Genomic DNA, 24,465 nt, shown 5'->3' on the forward strand with positions numbered 1-24,465 from the left:
CTCTCCCCCATAAACAAATTTTAAACCTGTCCACACAGCAACAATCCTTAAGAATTCAGTACCCATATCCAGGAAAAGTGGGTGTTGCTCCAAACTTATATCAATCTTTAATCTTGTTGTTAGGTCAGTGGTTAGGCTCATCTATCATTTATTGTGCAAACAACTTGACTTACACATGTTCTGTTCAGTCATAACTAATTATGCCACGTATGGGAAAACTAGCAAACATGTTGAAGTTGGGAAGTACAAAAAACCTTTACCAAACAGAATGGGTTCCCACCACAAGTGAACATACTGTTCCAGAGCAGCCCTCAGAGAGGAACCGAGAGCTTGCCTCAAATGTTAAGCACATCGCAATGACTGGAAGGTTTACACCGAGCCTGGCCAGTCTAAGTCATGATGTGTACCCTGCAGGGAATTGCGACACGCACGAAAGTTTGAAACTTTTTCTGATTTTATAATTTATTTTCTTTGTAATCAAACAACTCATATGTGGTCAAAGCACAGACACATCTTATTTTCAGGTTGGCCTACAAGCGATACTAAAACTCTTTGCATTTGAATGGATCTATATAGGAATTGGAGGGTGAGACTAGATTCAGCTGTAAATTATGCTGATACCGTATGGAACACATTTGTTGGCTAAATGGTTTTCAGTCATCGAGGGTTCAAGGTATCATGTCTGTGCGTGGTGGCTCTTGATGCACTGACTGCAGCCTCAGTCCACTCCTTGTGAAGGTCCCCCAAGTTCTTGAATCGGCTTTGCCTGACAATCCTCTCAAGGCTGCGGTCATTCCAGTAAACTCCATAAATATGCTTTGATACAGCACTCTGCGAACAGCCAGCCCTTTCAGCAATGACCTTCTGTGGCTTACCCTCCATGTGGAGGGCGTCAATGAGTGTCTTCTGGACAACTGTTAAGTCAGCAGTCTTCCCCATGATTGCCCGACCACGTATTGAGTGCATAAATTAACATACTGTTCAGAAGGTCGACATTTCTGTATTATAAATCCTTTTTTTGATTGGTTTTATGTAATATTCTAATATTTTGAGATACTGGATTTTCATGAGCTGTAAACCGTAATCATCAAGATTAAAACAAAAAAAAAGGCATGAAATATTTAATTTTTATTTTTTGAGATGCACCTGTATGTCCTGGGTTTTAGCTTACTCCATATCTCAGGGGCACATTTTTCTTTAAATTGCTGAAAAAACTGCATATTTAATCATACTAATATTAACTTGCATGCATGCATCAGTGCATGCATGTCTTCACACCCTGCTCTAAAATGTGAATATGCCCTGCACAAGAGCCGCCCTCTATATAGCCCACATGAGCAACCTCTTACATAGTCTACCATCACTTATGTTCAATAATCTATTCCAGTCTACTCATTGTGACCAAGTGGCATTTGTGTTATACTGCTTTAACATGCTGCATTACATCACATTACTTTTATCCAAAGTGACATACAGTTGATTAGACTAAGCAGGAGACATCCCGGCTGGAGCAACGTGGGGTTAATTAAGGGCCTTGCTCAAGGGCTAGCAGACAGTGGCGGTCATAAACTCTCCGTGTCCTATATCACTTCATCCGTTTTTTTTACAGGTCTTTATATTCTACCCACTCACTGGAAAAGAACACGAAAACTACGTTTGCTTGCATAGTGATGTGTGTTTATATAGCCTTAAGCAAACTCGTCTCGGTCATGGTTATGAGCTACACTGCTATAAACTATTAAATGTATAAACTATTCAATTAGATAACTTGTGGCAGGCTAATTCACTTGGTGTTAGTATTAGTTTCTGATATGCAAAGAGCTGGCGGGAAATATGGTGGCTGTTTTCCAATGTCAATCGTCTTGATCATGTGTTGATAGCTAGTCTAATACGTAAAATATTGAGCGTCATTTAACTGCCTAGTGTATAAATACCCTTGAAGGACAAAAGTGGGTCGCAGAAAAGAAAGGATGAAAAGGATCAGGAGGAAAAGGTAGCAAAATTACCTAAACTGAAAGGCTTTTTGAAAAAATAATCGCTCAACTGCTACCCTGTTCCCAGTAGCAGTTGCCCATCGCCATCACTGCACCCGACGGTAGCGAAACCTTGCAGGTAGGATAGCAGGCTAGATATAACGACACGTTAGCCTTCGGTACTTTTTCAGGAGAAAATCCGGCTTCATTTGGCTGAAAAGTTTTAGTTTTATAGCAACTAGGACGTAGCCAGGCTATATCCAGGTAAACCCCGAGTTAACTTCATTCTTACATTGCTCAATCTTGCAATGATTTAGCATTAGTCAGAGTCCATAAATGTACTTCACTCGCATTGTATTCAAATTAGCCAAGGAAGCCGCTAATTCTCCTAGCAGTTTTCCGTGAATTAGATTTGTTTGTTCAATTGCTGGACTGGTTTTCTGTTGTAAACTCAGCGTTCCACCAATGTCAGGGGCCTGTTTTTTAAAAACCTTATGATATTGAAAGTATAAATTGTATCGCTTAACAAAGAGGAAGCGACCAAATAGGTGTGTGGTTTTATTGGCAAGTTTGGTCGGTTTAGTTTTATCAACTGCAAGAGGAGGTATAGTATAGGCAAGAGTATAGGTATAAGAACACAGTGAACAGTGAATTTATTGTTGTGCTATTCCTCTGATACTGACACATGAGAAACCGATAGGCATACTTTTTAGTTACGGAAACATCCCAGCTATCGTCAGTTGATTTGTTGACTTATTGATTTGTGTTTGTGTGCGTGCCTGTGTGTGCGTGCGTCGGTTCCTTAGAGGAAGGGCCCATTCAAAAAAATCTTGCACCGGGGCCCATCCTAACTAGCTGCCGCCATTGGCTTCAGCAATGTGAATATGAGTGTGTGGGTCACTCAAGGTGGATTATATAAACGGCTGTCTGTTCTCCACAGAAAGACGTTGGCTAACGTTGGCTAACTTGGTTGTGCGCGGCAAACAAAAATGGCTGTGGACGGGGAAGACACTCATTTGGCTGTTATAATGCACTTTAATCAATATAATATTTGTTCTTACCTTTTTTTAAATCCCAGGTGACCAGCTAATCAGCTACAGTAGCTCGCAGCATTATACCTGAGTTATACCATTTGTATTAAAAGGCATTGATCGTGGCAAAATTTAAATTGAAAATTGTTCAACAGCATTTGTTCTCTGCAAATATAGTTTCAGTCTGCCAGTGTAACAGTGTCTCATTGCTCTCCAGTGACACTTGCTAGTCCTAGCTGTTTTAGGTAAAGGGGAAGTGTCTTCACAGTCAAAGTCACTTATCAAAATCACATTTCTTCCCCATTTTGACATTTGGGCTGAAAAAGAGCAGGACCTCTTGACCATGTCTGCATGCTTTTATGCCTTTAGCTGTCACATGATTGGCTGATTAAATATTTGCATTAACAAGCTGGTGTACAGGTCTGCCTAATAAAGTGCTGAGTGTAAATGCTAGTGTATGTATTTTCACCAAAATAAAATAAAAAACTAATGGATATTAATGATGCCCATTATAAACCTTCCAGAGGCTCGCAGCACCTTGTCTCACAGTGACACATTAAATCCTCCTCAGCATCCCTACTTCCTGTGGGTTCTGTGTGTGATTAATCACTAGTTCCTGCTATTTTTATTGTGATTAATCACAACTTCCTGTGGGTTCTTTGTGTGATTAATCACTAGTTCCTGCTTTTTTATTGTGATTAATCACAACTTCCTGTGGGGTTTTTGTGTGAATCACATCTTCCTGTGATGTTTTTGTGATTCTTAATGTGGGTCCCACCTCTCTGCAGCCCTGGCGTGGATCTGACAGGCACCTTCATCATCATTGATGGCATGATCGATATGATGCACATGGAGCAGAAGATCGACGTCTTCTCCTTTGTGTCCAGAATACAGAATCAGTGCTCTCAGCTGATCCAGACTTATGTGAGTGCCCTTTATTGGCTCAAAACTATTCATATTATATCCGCGAAACTATTCATATCATTTAATGTTGCTGCCATCTCTTACACGTTTTATGTAATATGACCTTTTTTTGTTGCTAGTTTTCAGTAATAAAAAGCAACTCAGGTATTCTCCTTTGCTGTGTTTTATTGACCAACGTTTTGGCAAAATATGCCTTGACCCTGACAAAGGCACATTTTGCCGAAACGTCGGTCAATTACTTTTTAATGTTTATGTTCTGCTAGACTGCACCTCTGAAACTTTTGGGTGTGCTCTACTCTGTGTATATATGGTAGTTCACAGTATAAATGACTTTACAAGATAAAAAATGGTGTTTATGTATTAATTTAAGAAAAGATGAAGGTGTGGTTTCAGGGACATCTACCATGTAATAATAAAAACAGTGTTTTCAACATTGGCATGTTCTATAGGGACTTTGAGGCCCTGTTCACAGTACTTTCTGTGCTGTGCTGTGCTGGTCCACAGATGCAGTCCTCCTTCATCTACCAGGCCCTGCTGGAATACTACCTCTACGGAGACACAGAGCTGGACATATGCTCTCTGGAGGGCCACCTGCCCAAGCTCCACAACACACTGGTGCCACTGGACCGGATTTGGCTGGAGGAAGAGTTCAAGGTAAGAGCTGCTGCTTGAATCATGTCTCTGTCTCGTACCTAAACATCGTACTGTCACTTCAGTACCTATAATTATAAGTCTCTCATTGCTGACCTAGGCCTACATGTGTTCCTGTAGATGGGATTTGAACTCAAGTCTAGCTCATCCAGTGTAAATATATTTTTGGTACACACATACACACACACACATACGCATGGATGCACACATGCAAGGACACACACAATTCTGGTTTTAGCTTAATGGATACAAATTGGCAACATCAAGTCAAGTTTATTTGCATATTGTTTACTTTGTTTGTTTACTTCCTGAATTGTGTAGTCACATTCCTAGTCTATTCATTATAACTTCCGGCAATGATTATTGTTAATATTTTTATTTCTTATCAGAAATTGACCAATGTGAGGATAATGAAGGAGAACATGAGGGTGGGGAACCTTCAGGCAAACATGAAGAAGAACTGAGTCCTCCAGATCATACAAATGTTAGAACACTTCCCATTCCTCTCATAGTTATTTTTTGGAAGCCACCTATGGCGCGACTATGATTCTGGCTCGATGATTCTGACTGGACTAGGCCCCCACACTAGTCCTCCAAGTTTCCCAAAAATAGGTTTTATGACATTATCTAAGGTAAAAAAAAGTTGACAAGAGACCTGTGCCTTCACAACAAAATATGGTTCATTCATACAGCTGAATGGTTAGCTAGCAGGCTGTTTTCATATAACATCATCGCTGTTGCTAACTAGCTTTTCGCTTCATGATAAAAATAACTAACCATCTCCCATGTTGTTAATTCTAATGAAATCACTCAGCCATAGCTCAGGTCAGCTGTTCCAGTAATGCCCCATGTTACATCCAGCCAGCTGGCTGGCTATCTGAGATTGGCTGGCATCACATTAAGACATTAAAGAAGCATTTGCTTCCATTACACCTTGTTTCATTTATACAGCACACTGCCAACCTAGCTATACTTCAGTAATTTCATTAGAACTACAGTGTGATCCCTACCCCCAGTCCCTACCTCACTGCTATAATAAGCCATGTGTATGCCATAGGATATAATAGCAATTTTGTATAATTATTTTAGTATTCAGGGTATCCTAGCTCCCAAATTGTAGTATGCTAGTTGGAAAGTTGATGTATTCTTCAAGGGACCAAGTTATATCTAGGTGATCACTCTAAGGCTTGGAACTGTACTTTCCTCTAGGGTCTTCAACACACTTGTCCCTGGTTTAGCTTTGCACTTTATTGTACATCTGCTAAATGACTGTAATGTAATGTAATGTAATGTAATGTAGTGTGATGCTATGCCCCACAGCTGTCCCACCTGTTTATGCAATAAGGGGTCTGCAGTTGAGTGGGTAGGTTATGACATCATCAACAAAATGCTACTCTGGATTGGCATGTGGTGTGTATAAATAGCATAGCCATCCCACAAACAAAAAATGAATACCAGATAACAATGATAATTGTTTTGCAATGAATTTTAATAGGATTTCATTGGGTTTAATACATGTCTTATATCATAAATGCATACATATTGACCAGGCAAATACAATTACATAAATCAATTCAAGTAAAATCATTACATAAATCAAACAAAGCTGTTTTTTTTTGTGGTGGCAGATGGGGAGAAAGGGGTCGGGGGGGGTCAGTGGGGGTTCAGAACTCAAAGTCAGCTTTGGTCATGTCAATAGCCCAGGCAAACTTCACTCTCTGGCTTTTGTTATAAATTTTCTCCAAGGGCACATTCATGTTCATGCATCTGGAGAAGAGAGTACGAGGTTAAGCAGCCATGTGTGTAGAATTCATCAGACCCACACATTGAGCCTCTGTAGACTTTAAATAATTAAGAAAAAAATGGTGGTGATTTCCAGCATGGTGTGTGTTTGTGTGCACGTGCTCACCAGGCGATGGTGATGCGGGGGTCCTGGTAGTTCATTTTGAAGGTGCTCACGGCAATCTGCCTGCCCTCCTCTCTGCCAATGGCCTGAATGTTCAACTGCCTGTTTCACACTGCTCCCCATGCCCCCCAATCCCCAATGTACCTTGGCATGCAGTCCAGCCATGGACTGCTCAAAGTTCTTTGTATCCGCCTGCTGGTGGTTACAGTGAACTGCAGCTGCACGGTTTGCCCTGTTGTAGGCAAGCAGCTTCTCAGCCTGGCCATCTGACACTGTTATGAGAGAAGGGGGAGGAAGAGAGGGAGAGGGAAAAGACTGTTATGACTGCATACAGGTGTGTAAGACTGGCTGTAAGGGTGGGCAGATTAGTAGTAGGAGAGTAGTTGTAGGAGAGTAGAGGTGCAGATATTCACAGCAGGACAGTTCTCTCTGGCTCTTCTGCAGGGCTACGGAGGCGTTGTATGTTCTAAATACTTTGCCGGTCAGACCGGGCATCAGAGAGCTGATGTACTCATTTAGAGTGGACGTCTGAGCAGGGAGCGAGAGAATGAGAGTGTTATAGACACACACAGACACAAACATACACACACACTGGCGTTAACTGGCGTTAATTAATTCAACTATATACTTTCTCTCTGAACAGAAACAATCAGGTCTCCTGCCTCCTTGTTCTCGATGAAATTCTCGAGGTTTTTATAGACCTGGATTATAGAACAACAGGGCAACCATTCTGCATAAAGAGGCACTGCTCATAGTGAAAAAACCTACGTGCAGCGTTGATGAAATATTAAGGAAACGCTCAGCCTGGTGTGTCCACTCACCCTCTTTGTGACAGGCACTTTGTTGTAGGAGTGGATGACGTCGAACTCCACCATGTACTCGTTCCCGTCGTGGTCTTTGTGCAGAGTGACGTTCTTCACACGGAGAGAGGAGCAGCTCTCTTCCTTTTTGCTCCCCACATTCAGGGCCAGCTGCAGCGACACAGCTCATTTCCATTCCGTTCATCAGCTGAAAAATCATCATCGACGATTAAAGCAGAAAAGCAGTTTTGTCACCTCCTTAGCAACTGCATTTTCTCAGTTGATGACTAATGACAGGTTATTTTTCTGTTCATTATGTATTTGTTTTTTCAAATTGCAAATTGAATTTCAATTCATTTTGTGATTTTACTGAATCTGTAATGAAATATAAAGGCCCTATCATCTCGAATCGAAGGGCGGTGGTCATTTCCACGTGACATCTTGAGACTGCATGCTCAGCCAGTGAAGAGACTGTAGACACCTGTTGGAGACAGGAAGTCCCTCCATTCACTTTGTCAATGAAGTAGAGAGTGGTGGCTCTCTGGCGAATCACCATCTCTGTGGAATCCATGTCCTGGTAGTATTGGGACCGGATCTGGTCCACGTAGGAGTTCAGTCTCCGGGCCAGCTCATACGTCTCCCAGTCCTTCTCACCCTGGGTGGACAGCACAAATGGTCTACTTAGCTTGCTGTTACATCACTTCCTGTCTATAAAGATGGTGATCCACATATGTAGTGTGTTTTTTTTTAATGGTTGGGTCCAGTGGGTACCTGAGGTTTGGAACTGGCGTTAAGCCTGATATATCTGCTGGCGCCCTGAATGCTCTCTGTCCAGCTGGCTAGCCATGTGACAGTGTTGTCGTGGCAAACTTCCTTCCACCGGTGACCAGCAGGGGGCTCTGGGATTCGTGCCTGTCTGTGGGGAGGGCGAGGGTGGTATTCTCTTTTTCTCTGTACGCTTATGCTTCTCACTAACAGCATCCATCAACTTTACCAGGGTGCCCTCACTCCCAGCATGCCTCTAGCTCCCAGCATGCTTCACTCCCAGCATGTCTCTAGCTTCCAGCTTGCCTCTTACTTGCTGCAGTTGATAATGACATCCTCAGGCTGAATCCTCCTCTTCAGCATGCCCTCTTTGGGGTGATCCCCTCGCCCGTGGAAGAGGCCCGGGGGCTCAATCCGGAACTTTTTGATGCATTCACGGTGCTGGTTCAGAATGCAGTAGCCATACTCTTCCGTAAGCCTCTTATTGGTCTCTGTGATGGCCTGGAAACACACAAATAATGAGACTGAGAGTGGGAGGGACAGGCAGAGGGGCGAAGGAAATGTTTAAGAATGACCTGAGCTGTCAGACTTTACACCACCCACTTGATGGTTAGAACCACACCCACCTGTTTCTCCTCCTTGCTCATGTCATATTGGGCATCCACCCTCCTCTTGTTCAGGTAGAAGAGTTCAAAGAAATCACACTTATTCAGGTCCATTATCAACATCCTCTCCTCTGGAGTCATCTCCTGTGCAGAGAAACACATGCAAGGAACCAATTAAAGGGGCACTCAAGGGGCATCAGGAGATTTGACGGCACTTTGGATACAGTTCTCAATGATAATGCACATTTAATCAGGAAATAGTTAACTGTCCATGCAAGCATGCGCAAGTTTCCACCAAAGATACACATTAAGTTACAGAATGCTGGTGTGCTTTGGCGGAAATTTCCACCCCATAATTTAATTTTCATTTTTGGGTGAACTGCCCATAAACAGTCACCTACCCATTTTTTTTTCCTTCACTCCCTGCTCTCCCCTTCCTCACCCTTCTCCAGTCTGTGAGGAAGTTCTTACACAACACCTCGCAGGTGATGCACTCACGATCCAGCATCTGAGCATAGAAGAAGGCCACTTCCTCTGATAGTGGATTCAGTTTCACTGCTTTCCCTGAGTACAGAGAACACACACACCCTCAGGTTACAACACACATACACACTCTTCGTTCCTTCAACATGTGTAAACATAACACACAACGTCAAAAGCGTTGTAGCTCCATCAACATACACACCGTCATAGTAGAAATTGACATCATTGGGAAACGGTTGGTATTCCGCAGGGAACAATGGTCCCCTGTGTTCAAGAAACCTCCATTTGGTCCCATCTTCATTCCTTTCTTCCTCCCACCTTACAGAGAGGGAGGGACAAAATGGAAGCAGGGAAAGAGGAAGTGAGATCATTCCCCCATCATCGCTGGACAGGAAAGCTATGAAAGCAGCTTAGCCACTTAATTGGCAACTGCATATTCCCAATGATAATTGATGACATTTTTAAAATTGACCATTATTTGGTCATTATATGGTCAATTAATATAGAATTTTTCATGTATTTTTATATTGATTTTCTGAATGCTATATACCCGTCTGTAGCGCAAGAATTCCCATGACACCCTCACTGGCCACCACATGGCCTGGTATCGACTCCGTGCTCATGCATATACAAACGCCCATATACACCAAATACACACACTCAAAGATACATAGAGATACACACAGCATGTTCTGTACCATCTCCGTTGCTGGTTTCCTTCTTTCTTCATAACCTTAATTGGCCTGATAGGCTTAATCTCCTCATCGGGATTCTTTGTCCAAGACACCTGGCAGTCTGTCCCTTCCTTAGGCTTATGAGATGGGCAAGAGCAAAGATTAACTGTTAAATCAAAGAATGGGAAACAACTTCTCAGCTAATGTGTGTGTACATCCGTGTGTTTCTGTGTACGTACACACACCTCAAGCATCTTCTGAATCCTCGGCTCTTTTCGTGCTTTCTTAATCACCTCCTTCTCCTCGTTTTTCTTATTACTCATCAGCCTCTTAAGCCCCGCCTCTTTTTTATCATGAGTCTTCTCCTTAAGCCGCGTCTCTATGTATGGTTTTGCAACCACCTTCTTTATAAGATCTGCCTTTTTTTCTGCCTTTGCAATGACTACCTTCTCAAGCCCCACCTCTTTTTGTGGCTTTTTAAGCACCTCCTTCTGAAGCTCCACCTCTTTTATCTCATTAATCATCTCCTTCAGCTCTGCCCCTTTTTCTGCCTTTATATTCACCTCTGTCTTTTCCCGAATCATGTGCTTTAGAAGGTCCACCTGTTTTTGCCATTTTTGCTCCCTCAGAAGCTCCACTCCTGAGGGAGCTCCTTTAGCTCTTTTCGCATTGCTTCTTTTTCCTTCTTCATCCTCATCAAATGCGTCTTTAGTCCAAATCCTTTCTGTTCTACAGCATCCTTTGAAGTCACTTTTTCCTGATGAACCATCTCCATAAGCCCCGCCTCTTTGTAACCACCTCCTTCATAAGGTCCGCCTCTTTTTCTGCCTTTGTAATGACCTCCTTCTTTAGCCCCACCTCATTTTGTGCCTTTTTAAGCACCTCCTTCTGAAGCCCCGCCTCATCCTTCTCCCGTATCATTTGCTTTAGAAGCTCCACCTGTTTTTGCCATTTCTGAGTTGTCTCCTTCAGAAGCTCGACTCTTATTGCCTGTTTCATCTCCATCTCCTTTTGAAGCTCCTCCTTCTTTAGCTCTTTTTGCATTGCTTCTTTTTCCTTCTTAATTCTCATCAAATGTGTCTTTAGTCCAAGTCCTTTCTGTTCTACAGTGTCCTTTGAAGTCTTCCTCAGCTCTTCCTCATACTCACTGCCCTTTATCTTTTCATTTTTTGGCCAGTCCTTACAAAACTCTGCCTCCTTTGGCTCTGTCTTAGTAAGATCCTTCAGAAGAAGCTCTGGCACTTTCTTCTGTGTCTTGGCCATCTCTTTCTGATATTCCGCCTCCTTCAGCTGTTTTGGCCTTTCTTCTTTTTGTGCTTCTTTACATTCATTTCCTTCTCCTCCACAGGGTTCTTCATTGGCCCAAGTTCTTCTGCTCTACACAGTGTGCTTTGTTTTCTTCTCTGGTTCCTCCTCATCCTCAGTGGTCTTTCTCTTCATTTTTGGCCTGGCTTCTACCTCTCTCTGCTCTTTCGTAGCCATCTCTTTCAGAAGCTCCACCCATTTGTGCCCTTTCTTCGCAATGTGCTTTTCATTTCTTGCTTTGACTTGTTCCTCTCCTTGCTTCTTCAAAGCCTTCCTCCTGTCCATCTCTTTCTTCTTGAGCCTCTCTCTCTTTCTCCTTCTTCCCCATCTTCTCCTTACTCGGTCCGGCCTGCCCCTCTTGCTCTATCTGCATCCTCCTTTTCTTATCATCCGATTCTAACCTGTCTTTTTTTGGGCCAGCCTCACCCACCTCCTTTTTCCTCTCCTTTTTCTTTTCTCCCTTCTCCTCCTCTCTCTCCCTTTCCGTGTCACTTTTCTCTCTCCCCCTTCCATCTCTCCAACCTCACCTTTTCCTGCATGCTTCCTTTTCAGGCTGAGGGGTGGGATTAGCAGTTAATGGCAATTTTCACACCACCTAACACTGTTTCAATATATTGTTGAAGAGCAGCAGTAAATGGAGACTAAAGGACGAATGACTGACTATCCTGCTGTAAAATCCAGCTGTGCCAGCTTGAGCAGCTTGAAAATTTAGCTGGTCCAGCTGCTTTCTGTTCTGGCTGGGTATGAGCTGGTCAAAACATGTCAAGCTGCTAAACCATGTGGAGCTGGTTTGAACTGGTCAACCAGCTACCAGCTGTTTCAAAACCTAGCTTCAGCATTTTTTCAGCAGGGTAGTTTGAATGTTCGATGAATATGCATTGTCTCATAACAGTGAAGTACAGACAATTCTTCAGGGTGAGCTCAGTTATCAGAACGGGGGCATAATTGGAAATTAACAAAGGATGCATTTTGTACAGACATGAGGAAGTATTTTTACACAAGGAGAACGGTCACTGTGTGGAATATCTTGCTAGGACATGTAGTGGAGGCAGAAACCACAGACTTTAGTGGTAGGAAAAGGCAGGCATTACTTGGCTGAATGGTCTGTTCTCATCGTTATGCTATGCTACCCATACCCATAGACCCACTGCACTACATTTAATTGTTTAATTAAAATTTGATTGAACTGCTCATCAAATTCTATTTCGGATTTCAGATCGATTTGCGCTTGTTTATTCTGCTGTATTGCAGCTTTAGGACAGAAGGAATGCAGGCGCAGCAAACTCTCAAATTACAACAGAGAATCTATGGTTCTAATATGGATCCCAAATCCCATTGCTCCGATTTGAAAGTGTTCACAAGAGTGCACTCCGGGAAACTCAAGATGGTGGTAAAATAAATATGAAATAATGTGTAAAAATAAAATGTAGACTTACAATGTTATGATTTTGTTAACCTGAACGGTCGGCAGGTTCATAGTTGTGGAAGTTTCTTACTGCCAGGTTGGAGATTATAGAAAGTTCCCATATTTCCTACTTTGAAATACAAGGTTTGACATTAACTGGTTTTCCCCATAATTTTGGGAACTCACTGACGTGAGCGTGGCAGTCGTTTGGAAGTGTTTTGAACACAGCAACAGTTTGTAGTCCTTAAACCAAGTTAATGGGTTCCCTCAGCAGATTTCCCAGAGATTTAATTATCAGATGAAAATGAGGTCTGTGGTTAACGTAAGCTTAAGAGTTTCACAATTTGTTCTACGAGTTAAATGACATCCTTTAACAACTCACACATGAATTCCGAAGCTGTCATGAGCGTTAAAAAAGCAAGTTGCTAAATTCAAACTACAAAAATTCGCCAGCCACCATTCAAGTTGCATACTACCCAGATTACCATTGTAGTTTCAATATAGCAACTTGTTAGCAACTAACTTTTTAAAGCACATAAGCCTAACAGCTTTGAAATTCATGTTTGAGATTATTACAAGATGTCGGTGAACAAAATGTGAAACTCAAGCGACCTTTTTCCGATGGAAACAGCATTCGAAATCTGGGGAAAATCCCCCAAAAAACAATGAAACCCATAGCGTGGCCCTGGACGGAAGGAACTTCCAGATTGGCCTACGAAATGACATCATCATCGGAAAACCATTTCAAACTACAAAAGTTCTGTCAGGCTGTGACAGTGCCAGCTGATATCTTCCTGTATTCTAACACCTCTGTGACATCACAGAAGCTATGAATCTTTTGAATTAAATCTGAACATTCTTGAAGAGTTCAAAGTACAAATAGCCCAATTCACCTTCGTCATCACCCAATTCACCATCATAGGACAACAGATTTTTAGCTCTAAATTTAGCTGCAGTAGTATTGTTTGTAGTAGTATTGACATCATATATTATTACATATAATGTATAATTTGGCATTATACTCTTCCATGGAGAGACTGACTGTTATGATTAGTGAGGTAATATAGTCATATAGTGTATAATAATCTAATTTAGTTTTTGAGAAATTAGGTAAATTAACAGCTAACTCGATCCTGATTAGTAAATACAAATTTGAAAACAGTGGAAGGTTACTCACAGAGCAGGAGGATGAGGCTCTGGTCCCAGTAAATCAAAAAGTACAAGTTTTGATGTCATTTGTTGGATTAAAATATCCATGAAGTTGAAAGCTGTTAGCAGTTGTGTGTACAATGTCTAAACTGAAAATCTACTGGTAATACTTTGAATTTCAACATATCTTCCACTGTGACTTCACAGAGGTTAACAATACAGAACATTCCAACTTCCTCGAACATTTGGGGCAGCTTGTAGTGTAGTGGTTAAGGTACATGACTGGGAGCCACAACGTCTGTGGTTCGAATCCCAGTCAAGCCACAATAAATGATCTGCACAGCCCTTGAGCAAGGCCCTTAACCCCACATTGCTCCCCGGGCGCTGCACTGTGGCTGCCCACTGCTCCTAGGTAACTAGGATGGGTCAAATGCAGAGGACAAATTAACCCACAGGGTTCAATAAAGTTTATCTTATCTTATCTTAACATTCTAATGCTTTGGTTGTTTTCTAGTCAGAATTCTTACTGGTTTCAAGGCCTGTACAGTGTAACGACAACGTGTTCAGATGTTTTCAACGTAAAAGCTAATATGTATATACAATAATTCAAAGCATAAATACACACAGTACTTCTTTCTAAAATCTTTCTTCCTAAAATAATATTAACTTCAAATATCAGAGGCGATCCGCTCTGTCGTTAATAAGAATAAGTTACTGTTGGCATGCCTGCCGGTTCCCAGATCCCTGTCCTTTTGTTTTTGTGTTCCACCAGTTCCACTTGTGTCATGTATTGTATTTAATTTGTCTGTTTTTATTTTTCACTTCACTCACCTCGTTACCCTGCCTCACTCCCTGATCAGTTTCACCGGCTTTGTTATCACCTCATTTATCTCTGAGCCCCGCAGTTATCACTATATTCCTCACTCCCCTTCAGTCATTCAGTTAGTACTGCCACATGTAGAGCCTTCACTTCCACGTAGTTATTAGTAAGATTCCCTACACCTGTCCTTTTCCCTATTTAGTCCCAGCTCACACTCCCTTCCCTGCCAGACCATTGAAGTTCTCCAAAGTCGAGTGCCTTTTTCATGTCCTTGTCAGTTCCTGTGAAGCTATTCAGTTTGTCTCCGTACCCATCCTTGTCTCCTGCCTGTCCTGCTGATTCCTGCTAGTTTGCCTGCCTGCTCACCCTCCTGTTCCCTGCCATCTTCACTGGTTCCTACGAACCTCACCTGCCTGGTTGCTGGTTTGGGGATTCTCATCTCCAGCTCACTCTTGCAATGAGGTGTTTGTCGTTCCTTAATAAACACCTCCAGCAGGTGCAGCAGCACCGGGCCCGTGGATTAGGAGGGCCCATGACTCTCTGTGTCGTATATCAGTTCATCTGTTTTTTTTACAGGTCTTTAAATTCTAACCACTCACTGTAAAAGAACACGAAGACTATGTTTGCTTTAATTGTGATGTGCATTTATATATCCTTAAATAAGCAAACTCGTCTCGGTCATGGTTATTAGCTTTCTTTGTACAATATGTGATCATTTATACCGTGTGTCTATTTCACAGAAAAAAAGGCTATAATAAACTATTTCATGAAATAACTTGAGGCAGGCTAATTCATTTGGTGTTAGTATTATTTTCTGATACGCAAAGAGCTGCCGGAGGAATATGTTGGCTCTTTTGTGAACCGTCTGGATCATGTGTTGATAGCTAGTCTAAAATGTAAAATACTGAGCACCATTTAGCTGCCTATGGTGAAAATGCCCTTGAAGGACAAAAGTGGGTTGCAGAAATGAAATTACATAAACTGGGTGGCTTTTTGATTATAATAATCCGTCAACTGCTACCCTGTTCCCAGTAGTAGTTGCTCATCGCAATCACTGCACCTGACGGCACCTACCTTGCAGGTAGGACAGCAAGCCAGATATAACGTTAGCCTACTGTACTTTTTCAGGAGAAAATCCGGCTTCATTGGCAGAAAATTTTAAGTTTTCTAGCAACTAGGACATAGCTTTTGTTTACCTGGATAAAACATGGCTAAGAAATTAATTGATTTTCATACATTAATTATTGTAGAATTCATTCAGTGAATTAGACATAAGAACACAGTGAACAGTGAATTTCTGTTGTGTTTTTCCTCTGATACTGACACATGAGTAGCCTATAGGCCTAAGCTGTAGTTATGTAAACATCCCAGCTATCGTCCGTTGATTTGTTGACTTGTTGATTTGATTTTATGACCATCCTCGTTGGTCCATGGTTCTGACTTGATTTATACAAATGTTCTAAAGTATCGCAAACAATGTAGCCTGTGTCCCAATAACCAAAGTTAATCATGAGCCAAATAAAATCCAAAGTATTGTCTGTAAAATATGTCTAATGGTGCACGCGTGTGTTTGTGTTTACACGCGTGTGTGTGCGCGTGCGTGCCTGCGTCTTAGAGGAAGGGCCCATAAAAAAAATCTTGCACCGGGGCCCATCTTAACTAGCTGCCACCACTGTGCGCAGATCTTATCGTGGCTACACCAGGGATCGATCCACTGGCCTTGCCAGTCATGTACCTTAGCCACTACGCTACAGGCTACATGGTCGACACTTCACAGGTTTGTTCATTATGTTTTTACTGAACCATTCTGGATGTTGGCTCTGAATGGACTGGAAAGTATCAGCGGACAACAGTGGAAATGCACTTGCTGCTACGTAATTGTCATCACCATCTGAACTTGTTGATTTAACTTCTGCTGTAGAGGGTCATAGCCCAGGGGAGACAAATGAATGGCTCTTTTGTGTGAGGTAAATGGCCTCCCATCATTCACTTAAGAGCAGTTTAGAAAAAAGAGCCACTGGCTCCTGAAAGACCAATCTCAGCATTTAAGCTCATCAAAGCCCCAAGGGGGCTGGGAGTCTGAAATGTTTGCAGGTATTATCGTCAGCAGGAGCAATTTCATTTACTTGTCAGTCAGCACTGTAGATAAATAAGTGTGCCTGGATTTAACATTACAATTCTCACCCATTCAGTGACATAGCATTTAAATATATACAGGATGAAAGAAATATCACGGTACAATGTGAAACTCAGACTGAACACATGCTGTTCTTCAACAAAATACAGGGGAAATGTAAAAAAGAAATAACTTTTTTTAAGCTCAGTCTGTACATTGTGATTCATGAACACATACAGATATAAGGCAAAGGTATATATTTTTAATATACTTAATATTTCATTGTATGATGTGTACTTATATAAGCAGATAATCATAAGTGAATTGAATTGCATTCAAAAGTTAAAGTTAAAAGTCAGAACTTTTCATATTAAAAATAAATAAATACATTTTAAAAAAAAGAATGAAGACCACCCGCCATATTTAAAAATGCATGGCATCCTACTTCAGTTTCACACTTCTTCCCTCCATTGGAATTACATGGTACTGCATGTGGTGAAACCTTTTAAAACATTTTTCAATATGGAGGGTGGTATTTTTTTTTAGATATTAAAAATTCTACAGGTCCTGGAGCACCGGTTACGATAGACGTGATCAACAACAGTGCGTACCAAGATATCTAAATTGTCCAGCTTCGCTATCGAATTCAAAATAAGTTAGCACCAGAATCTATTTTCCTTCTCGACGTTTGTTTTATCCTATTAAGTTTTTAATGAAAATGCCATGCCGTTATGTTGCAGTTTGCCCATCGTTCACGAGTCGCTGGCGTCTGTGTTATGCGCATGCGTCTTTGCCGGTATCGGTCGTCGACTGCTAATGCTTGAATAAGCAATTGTGAAGCTGTGAAAATGTGCATTACTTTTCAGTGATTTCCAAGATTGTATGACCTACGTATTTGCTGCCGGCATCTAGTCTTACTCTAAAAGATAAAAATAATTGAACAAGACGTAATATATCGTTTGCAAACAGTTTGAAGTACCATATGAGCATATGAGTTCTAAACGCCATACATGTATCGGAGGCCGCAGCGGTAGTCAGACTGCAAGTGTAGACTAAAGACTTGAGGAGTGCACCAGCGTCATTCATAGCGCTCTCAGAAAGCTACAACTAGGATAAATGATTGCAACAAAACCAGCGTGGAGGACTAGAGTGGTGTACACCTGGTATAATCTAACTGCTTATTGCAGTTAGAGTGCCTACACTGCCACCTTGAGGATACGAATTGAAATGCAGATCAATACCCAACTTACCTGGTGGGGTTTTTTCACAAAGCCATGGCTACAAAATACCATTTGACATTTGTGAACATACTTGCAGCAAGATAAAAGTCATCTGTTAATTGCAGATTAAATTGTGTATGAGACAATTGTATTGGGAAAAAGTGTATGAAAATCAGTCTGATAGTTTCACTGAGATGTGACATTTTTTAGATGCAGTTGGCCATGAGATAATGAACATACATTTTTTGGGTCTCTGGTAATCAATCCGCCAAATATTTACATAAAACAAAAACTGTAACAGCAATGTCTCTTTCCAAATATATCAGCACAGTTACTTGTGAACATCAACATAGTCTTAGTCGTTTTTATTTGATCTCACCAACAGCTTTTTTATGTAAGTGTCAGATAGCTAGCTCTATAGGTGGAAAAACATTACGCGAAAATCTGTACTCTCGGTTTTGCAATCTGCAGCCCCATTTTTAAAAACTATACCCATAGTTTTGAAATCTGTGCGTTAAATTTGACTTTGCAAAACTGAGAGTACTGATTGGCAAACCCGAGTGCACGCATTGCAAAACAGGAAGGATTTCTGCGTTGAAATGTATATATATTTTATGATCGGGGGGCTCCGTATTTATTCAAGGGGATTGAAAAATGTGGCAAATTCGTGTCGCTTTGCCTGGCTCGAGTTTTGTCAGTGAATCAAAGCGAGTCCTAAGCATAAGGAAATTAAGTTTCACATTTCATTCGTTATAATGAACATAATTATGTTTCAAGAAGTTGATATTAGCTTTTACTGTCGGCAAAGGCCAGGCGGCCTGCTGGGATAAACATTGCTGGAGTTTGTGAAATTAAGGTGTGTTGAAAAGTCGAATAAATTATAGCTTTAGGGACAGGCCATGGATAAGCCTCACAAAACCAATAAATTGGTCGCAATCGGGCATGCATGCAAGCAAGCATTAAATTGGCAAATGGTTTTGAAACTAATTATGAACAAGCTGTTCCTAACCCATTTTTAATATGTACATGAAATGTGTATTTTAGTCAACACTAACAGAAATGTCCCCACCTCCCAATCTGAATGCGCTTCAGCATTTCACCCCTTTAGTAAATGTACTGTTGCAGGCAGTGTTCTGTGTGGCAATATCATTACCAGGTGCAGAAGGTACAGGTATTATGTTTTTTTAATAACTACCTCTGCTTTGCCAGCCCAACTAAAGATGGGCCCCTGAGCCATAGTTTGGGCAACCCCAAAAGACAATTCAATAAGAACAGTTTTCAGTTGTTTGAGAAACCAACACCAGGGGATTAATTTCGATACCTTTATTGTTAACCAGCGGACGTTGTTCAAAATGTTACGACTGATCATACAAGACAAACATGTTGCTTTGAGGCGGCCAGAGGGAGCACGAGAAGCCATTTGAAATTTAAAACTATTTATTGCTCTCTGCACCCCTCCTTCCCCCGAAACAGAAGAAAACCAACCAACCAAAAAAAAATTAAAATAAAATAAAATAAATAAAGATGTAAAATGAGAATATTTTCCCTGCTTAGAAAAAGAGCTCACTCAATCAGTTAATGGATTAACTCCATTATGCTGTTTATGTAGTAAGAGAAATGCATGAACAGAAAAGTATGAATAGCAAACATGACCTAATGTAGAAAGTTCCCCTTTTGGAGGCTTTAATCTCATATCTGTTGAGCGAAAATGGACACCAGTCCAATTTTGCCCTGTCTCTGAGCGGGGGTTCCCTAGGAACAAAAGGAGAGACAAAAAAATGTCTCCATTACTTACATTCTCTAATTTTTGCTTATCTGGAGATTTTCCTGTTATACCAAAAAAGCAGTTTCCGCCAAAACCCAAAAACCCACCATTTCCCTGTTGAGTTTAAAACCTCGACTGAGACCTTATGCATTTTTAGTGCAGCCAGACATCTCAATATTATTTCCCCAGAAAGCAACCAGTTGGAAGCACAGTATTTAACTTATGGCAATCTGAGGGACGCCTGCAGGGGTCCTGAAGGTGACGCATTGCAGGCCGCAGAGCGCCCCGTCGGAGTGGTGCTGGAGCACTGTGCTGCCACGCCCAATTGCCACGGTGACCCACTGCCACCTGTCTCCAACACTCGTCACCAGTCGCAGCATGATCAAATCATAATCAAAAATCACAATTACAAAACAAAATAACAAAAAAAAAGAAAAACCAAGCATATGGTAACATATTTTGAGGAAGGGGAGAGCATGCACTCTGCTTTCACTTTATGTTGTCTTCAATGTCAGATTTAAGATGGAGGGCAATCCCAGAGAAACATGCTGGAGGGAGAGCGAGACCTCAGGCTCTGCTGGGTGAACGGTCTGCTTGGCCTGGATCTCACCCGCCCTCCATCTCTCTCCCTTCCTCTCTGTATCAGACATGCCGTTCAGAAGAGCTGGCAAGCTCTGGTTTTTGATCCTGCCATTGGACCACCTCTTTTGTGCAACCCTGCCACCGTGCAGTAGTGCAGCAGAATGAGTCTGTGTGCGAGAGTTTCGTCTGGAGGACTGAAGTTCACCACAAGTCTGGAGGGAACATTTTCTGCAGTGGAGAGCAGTGAGAAGTGGAAGGAGCACCTGCGGCTGAGATGAAGGTGTCCAACTGCAGGCTACGAATTTAAGATGCTCCATTGTGCGCTCTTCAACATCATCGTCATCATCGCCAACATAGCACTTGTATTGCAGACTGGCGTGTTGTCCGAGTGGTGAATTATAGACGACATAAACGAGTCATAGCTGTTCGACGGCCACAGAAGATGGTGCATCCGTAAGTGTTTTTGCTGTGGAGAGCAGAGCATGTTGATTTTTCAAAGTCATTGGTTGGCCAAATCCATCCAATACTGAGTTTATGGAACCTCGCTCATCACTGCAGCACTCCAATAAGGACAATATCACTGTGCCAAGTAACACGGGTCAACCCATCAACCCTACAACAAATTAATTTTAAAACAAAAGATGCAGCCTTCCATGGCTCATCATATGATATGAGGGAGGCAGAAAAGGGTGCAAAATAATCTGCTCATATTTGTATGAATGAAATGTAACGAAAATCAGGAAAAATTTCCAATGCAGTTGGGTGAGAAGAGGGGGATTCCCCTACTGCACGTATGCACCATCAAAACAAAACAAAAATGCAGCCTTAAACACAGCTTAGTAAAGGTACGCAAAATCCCAAAAAGCAGCCAGCACAAAACGAGCATCACTGCCTCAACCAGAGCCTTAGACCCACTCTCCTGAGAGGAGCACACCAACTGAAGCCACATTCTCATAACACTGCAGTAACCAGTTCAACCTGCGTACCCAGGGCATGCAGCTTTGCTACAGCAACATCAGCACGACGTCATGCCAGCGCGGAGGCGATGCCCTGAGGTCCACCTCAAGCGCCAAACCGCCAGTCGAAATGAGCAACAGTCACCGCCCGTGACATTGTCCAAATGCTGACATCGCACTGCTTTTGAATACTGCCCCTTAAATAAGAAAAAAAACAAACAAACCAAAAGAATAAAAATAAAACCTACCCATATCCATTCCTAATATGTATACTTTCATAATCCCCTGCCCCAGGAGCCTGAAATTCTGACCGTTTCTGGAACAACCAAGCGAGTCTATGGGTCCTCCCCAGGTGGCGGCTTTGCCACTTATGAAACTGTCCCTCCTCATTTTTTTTTTTAAAGTCAATGTTTTGAATGAAATTAACTTGATCTTTAATACAACCACCAGTAACCAAGCTCATCAAGATGAGGCAACATATCCTTGAGTCTAGAGTTACAAAGAGAGCAACGGCCAAGCCAAAGCAAAACAGGCCAGAGCCAACAGCTGCGCCAATCCAAATGCAGCGATAAAGTTGGGGGAGCACAGGTGGTTTGTACAGTGTTTGCTTGGCCAGTCACCATCTAACATAAATGAGGTAGTGAGCTGTCCTCTTCCCAGGACTGATGTTTTCATATGCTCTCCCACCAGAAAGGCCTTGGGTCTGCTGGGGTGGCCCAATGAAGCCCTGCCTATCAGACAGGAAGTTCATTAGCCAGTCTGTCTGTGTGTCCGAGGAAGACACCCCTGGGCTCACAGAGCTCAGACACCAGGACCTTCGTGAGCAGGCAGGCAGAGAAAACCATCTACGATGACTGGGCATCAAACACAAATGACTGTGGTATTAAGGGAAGGGTGTCTCCTCAGGGGTGGAAAGGGTTGGGGTAGGTATGATGTGGAAGGGGTTGTGGTAGGTATGAGGTGGAAGGGGTCGTGGTAGGTATGAGGTGGAAGGGGTTGTGGTCTGAGGGGGTAAGGGGTTGTGGAAAATTGGAAGGGGGTGTGATACCGGACAGCTGGATGATTGTGTGAGGATGAGGGATTATGATGTGGGCAAAATAAGGGCAGTATTATCTGACCTCAGGAGATATCTGCTTCACCCTTTGGATTTAGTATCACTGCACATTCATTCACAGGAATGCAAAGTAGACCACTAATACCAATTCATGTGTGGCCTGCTCTTATCTATATAAACCATCATTCTCTCTCGTACTGCCTGTCACACACATCTCATGAGGATAGCAGCTGGCTCTTGGAAGGGGCTTTTATGTTGCTAGGTCTGTGACTGCTTTGACACCCAGATCGTACGGGTAGAAACGAAGACTCCACTGAGAATCGTAAAAGCTCAAGCTGAGATTCACATTATAGCTCATTTACAAAGAGACATGATGGTGGTGAGAAACATTGATGCTCATATTGCAGTGGTTACAAAGGTCCCGGTTCCAACTCCCGGTTTCGTCAAAAAGCACAAGTCTGTATTCTGGGCAAAGAGTAATCAAGCGCTCACCAACCAGCAAACCAGGGTCCAGCCACCACAGAGTATGTTCTGGTATTCTCAAACATGGTCGAGGCGATGGAGACTCAAACTCAATCACCACATGAACCAGGACACAGTGACTCAACCTCATAGTTAACAATTAAGGACAAACTAAAAGGAGATTAAAATAAGAGTCAAAAATAATAACTTTTAAAAAGTAAAGACTTTTTTTTTTCTTTTCTTTTTTTAACTGAAGTAGTAAGATAATAAAGCTTTACATACAAATTTACCAGCAACAACAAAAAGCTATGAATGGCCATTTTCAATAAAAGCAATTTTGTTCTCCAATTTCTTTCAATTTTTTTCCTTTTTCTTTTAAACTTTGACATCCAACATGCAAGCATTGAATTATCCTTTCTGATACAAGGAAGTGTTTTTATACTGATAATATGTATTGCTTCCTCCTGATTGGACAATTCCAGATGTAGTTGGGCAGAGCTGCATGTGTTGAGAGATCTGATTGGCTGACCATTGGGAGGGCAGAGCTTTGGCAAGGCGTGGAGGGAGTACAGTGTTCGCTGCACCCCTCAAACCTCCATGGGGTGGGGGGGTTGGGGTAGGGTGGGCACCAGGGTCAGGAGGATGAGCCGGGGGGGGAGGGTCAGCCAGAGATGAGTAGCGAGTCGCCGTGACAACCGGGCAAGCCGTCCCCCCTCACATGGACTCAAACTCGTCGATGCGCTGCTTGGTGTTGCCCTGACGGATTTGCCGGAGGGTCTTGTACTTGTCCCGCCCCGCCTTCACGTTTTCCGCGTGCAGCATGTCGTTCTGCGTCTTCTTGGTGTCGTCACGGGCCTCTGCCAACTCCGAGCTCAAGGCCTGAGAGAGAGGGAGCCAGAGAAGAGGGACAGAAGGAAAGGAAGTGAACATTACAAACGCTGCCTATAAGCCGAGTAGCGAAGGGGTTTGTTGGTGGAATGTTGGTGGTTGGTGGTTGGTGGTTCAATCCACAGTAAGATCAGTGCAGCTGTTTGGCCCTTGAGCAAGCTCCACAGGGGATTGGCCCCTGCTTAGCCTAATCAACTAGAAGTCGCTTTGGATAAAACCTTCAGCTAAATAACTCATGTAATGTAATGGAGAAGAGCACGGAGATCACCACCATGTTCACTTGTGTTGTAGCTATCCCTTATTACGGCCTTTAGCGTAGTGGTTAAGGTAAATGACTGGGACACGCAAGGTCGGTGGTTCTAATCCCGGTGTAGCCACAATAAGATGTGCACAGCCATTGGGCCCTTGAGCAAGGCCCTTAACCCTGCATTGCTCCAGGGGAGGATTGTCTCCTGCTTAGTCTAATCAACTGTACATCGCTCTGGACAAGAGCGTCTGCCAAATGCCAATAATGTAATGTAATTATTGCTTGTAATGTGCATCTAGTCCTAAAAAAGTGCAGCAGTGCATGTTGAAATCAGTGAAAGCAGGGAGCGGAGGGGCGAGAGGTGGCACCTGCAGCTGCTTCTTGACGCGCTCGTTCTTCTGCGCCTCGGTGAGCCGGTCCTCCTCGCTGCGCAGGTCGCTCACGCCCTCGTTGGACAGCTCTGCACTGGCCTCGGCGCTGTTCTCGTCCTGCTCATCGTGCTCGTTCTCCGCCGGACCGGGGGCGGGCGGGGCGCTCATCACCGTCTTCAGCTCCTCCTTCGTCTTCTCCAGGTCCTCCTGAGCCGAAATGGCCTGGGGAGGGCAGCACAGCACACGCTTTACACGCCAGCGCACACACACACTGGGAGGATGCTACAAACGCTGAGACATACGTCTATGTGTG

General features: G+C 42.7%; 2 protein-coding genes and 1 pseudogene across 2 annotated transcripts in view; 1 reads left to right on the plus strand and 2 right to left on the minus strand.

The window, feature by feature from the left end:
* Positions 1 to 2,227: 2,227 nt before the first annotated feature.
* Positions 2,228 to 5,105, plus strand: LOC133123384 (receptor-type tyrosine-protein phosphatase epsilon-like). The gene is made up of 4 exons (XM_061233831.1): positions 2,228 to 2,237; positions 3,793 to 3,928; positions 4,433 to 4,582; positions 4,969 to 5,105. Exons 2-4 carry the CDS (start codon positions 3,836 to 3,838, stop codon positions 5,041 to 5,043), a joined length of 318 nt encoding a protein of 105 aa, XP_061089815.1. The 5' UTR covers positions 2,228 to 2,237; positions 3,793 to 3,835; the 3' UTR covers positions 5,044 to 5,105.
* Positions 5,106 to 6,243: 1,138 nt separating this feature from the next.
* Positions 6,244 to 11,075, minus strand: LOC133123451 (DNA topoisomerase 1-like; annotated as a pseudogene).
* An 8,060-nt stretch (positions 11,076 to 19,135) lies between these two features.
* LOC133125025 (radixin) overlaps positions 19,136 to 24,465 on the minus strand; it is a 35,417-nt gene continuing 30,087 nt past the window's right edge. Inside the window, exons 14-15 of the mRNA XM_061236703.1 lie at positions 24,150 to 24,374; positions 19,136 to 23,525 (exon numbers count right to left, since the gene is read on the minus strand). Of these exons, the coding sequence (XP_061092687.1) occupies positions 23,361 to 23,525; positions 24,150 to 24,374 (390 nt within the window). The 3' untranslated portion in view covers positions 19,136 to 23,360. The remainder of the gene's footprint in view (positions 23,526 to 24,149; positions 24,375 to 24,465) is intronic.

This window comes from Conger conger, chromosome 3, assembly GCF_963514075.1.
Source record: "Conger conger chromosome 3, fConCon1.1, whole genome shotgun sequence".
NCBI classification, from domain to species: Eukaryota; Metazoa; Chordata; class Actinopteri; order Anguilliformes; family Congridae; genus Conger; species Conger conger.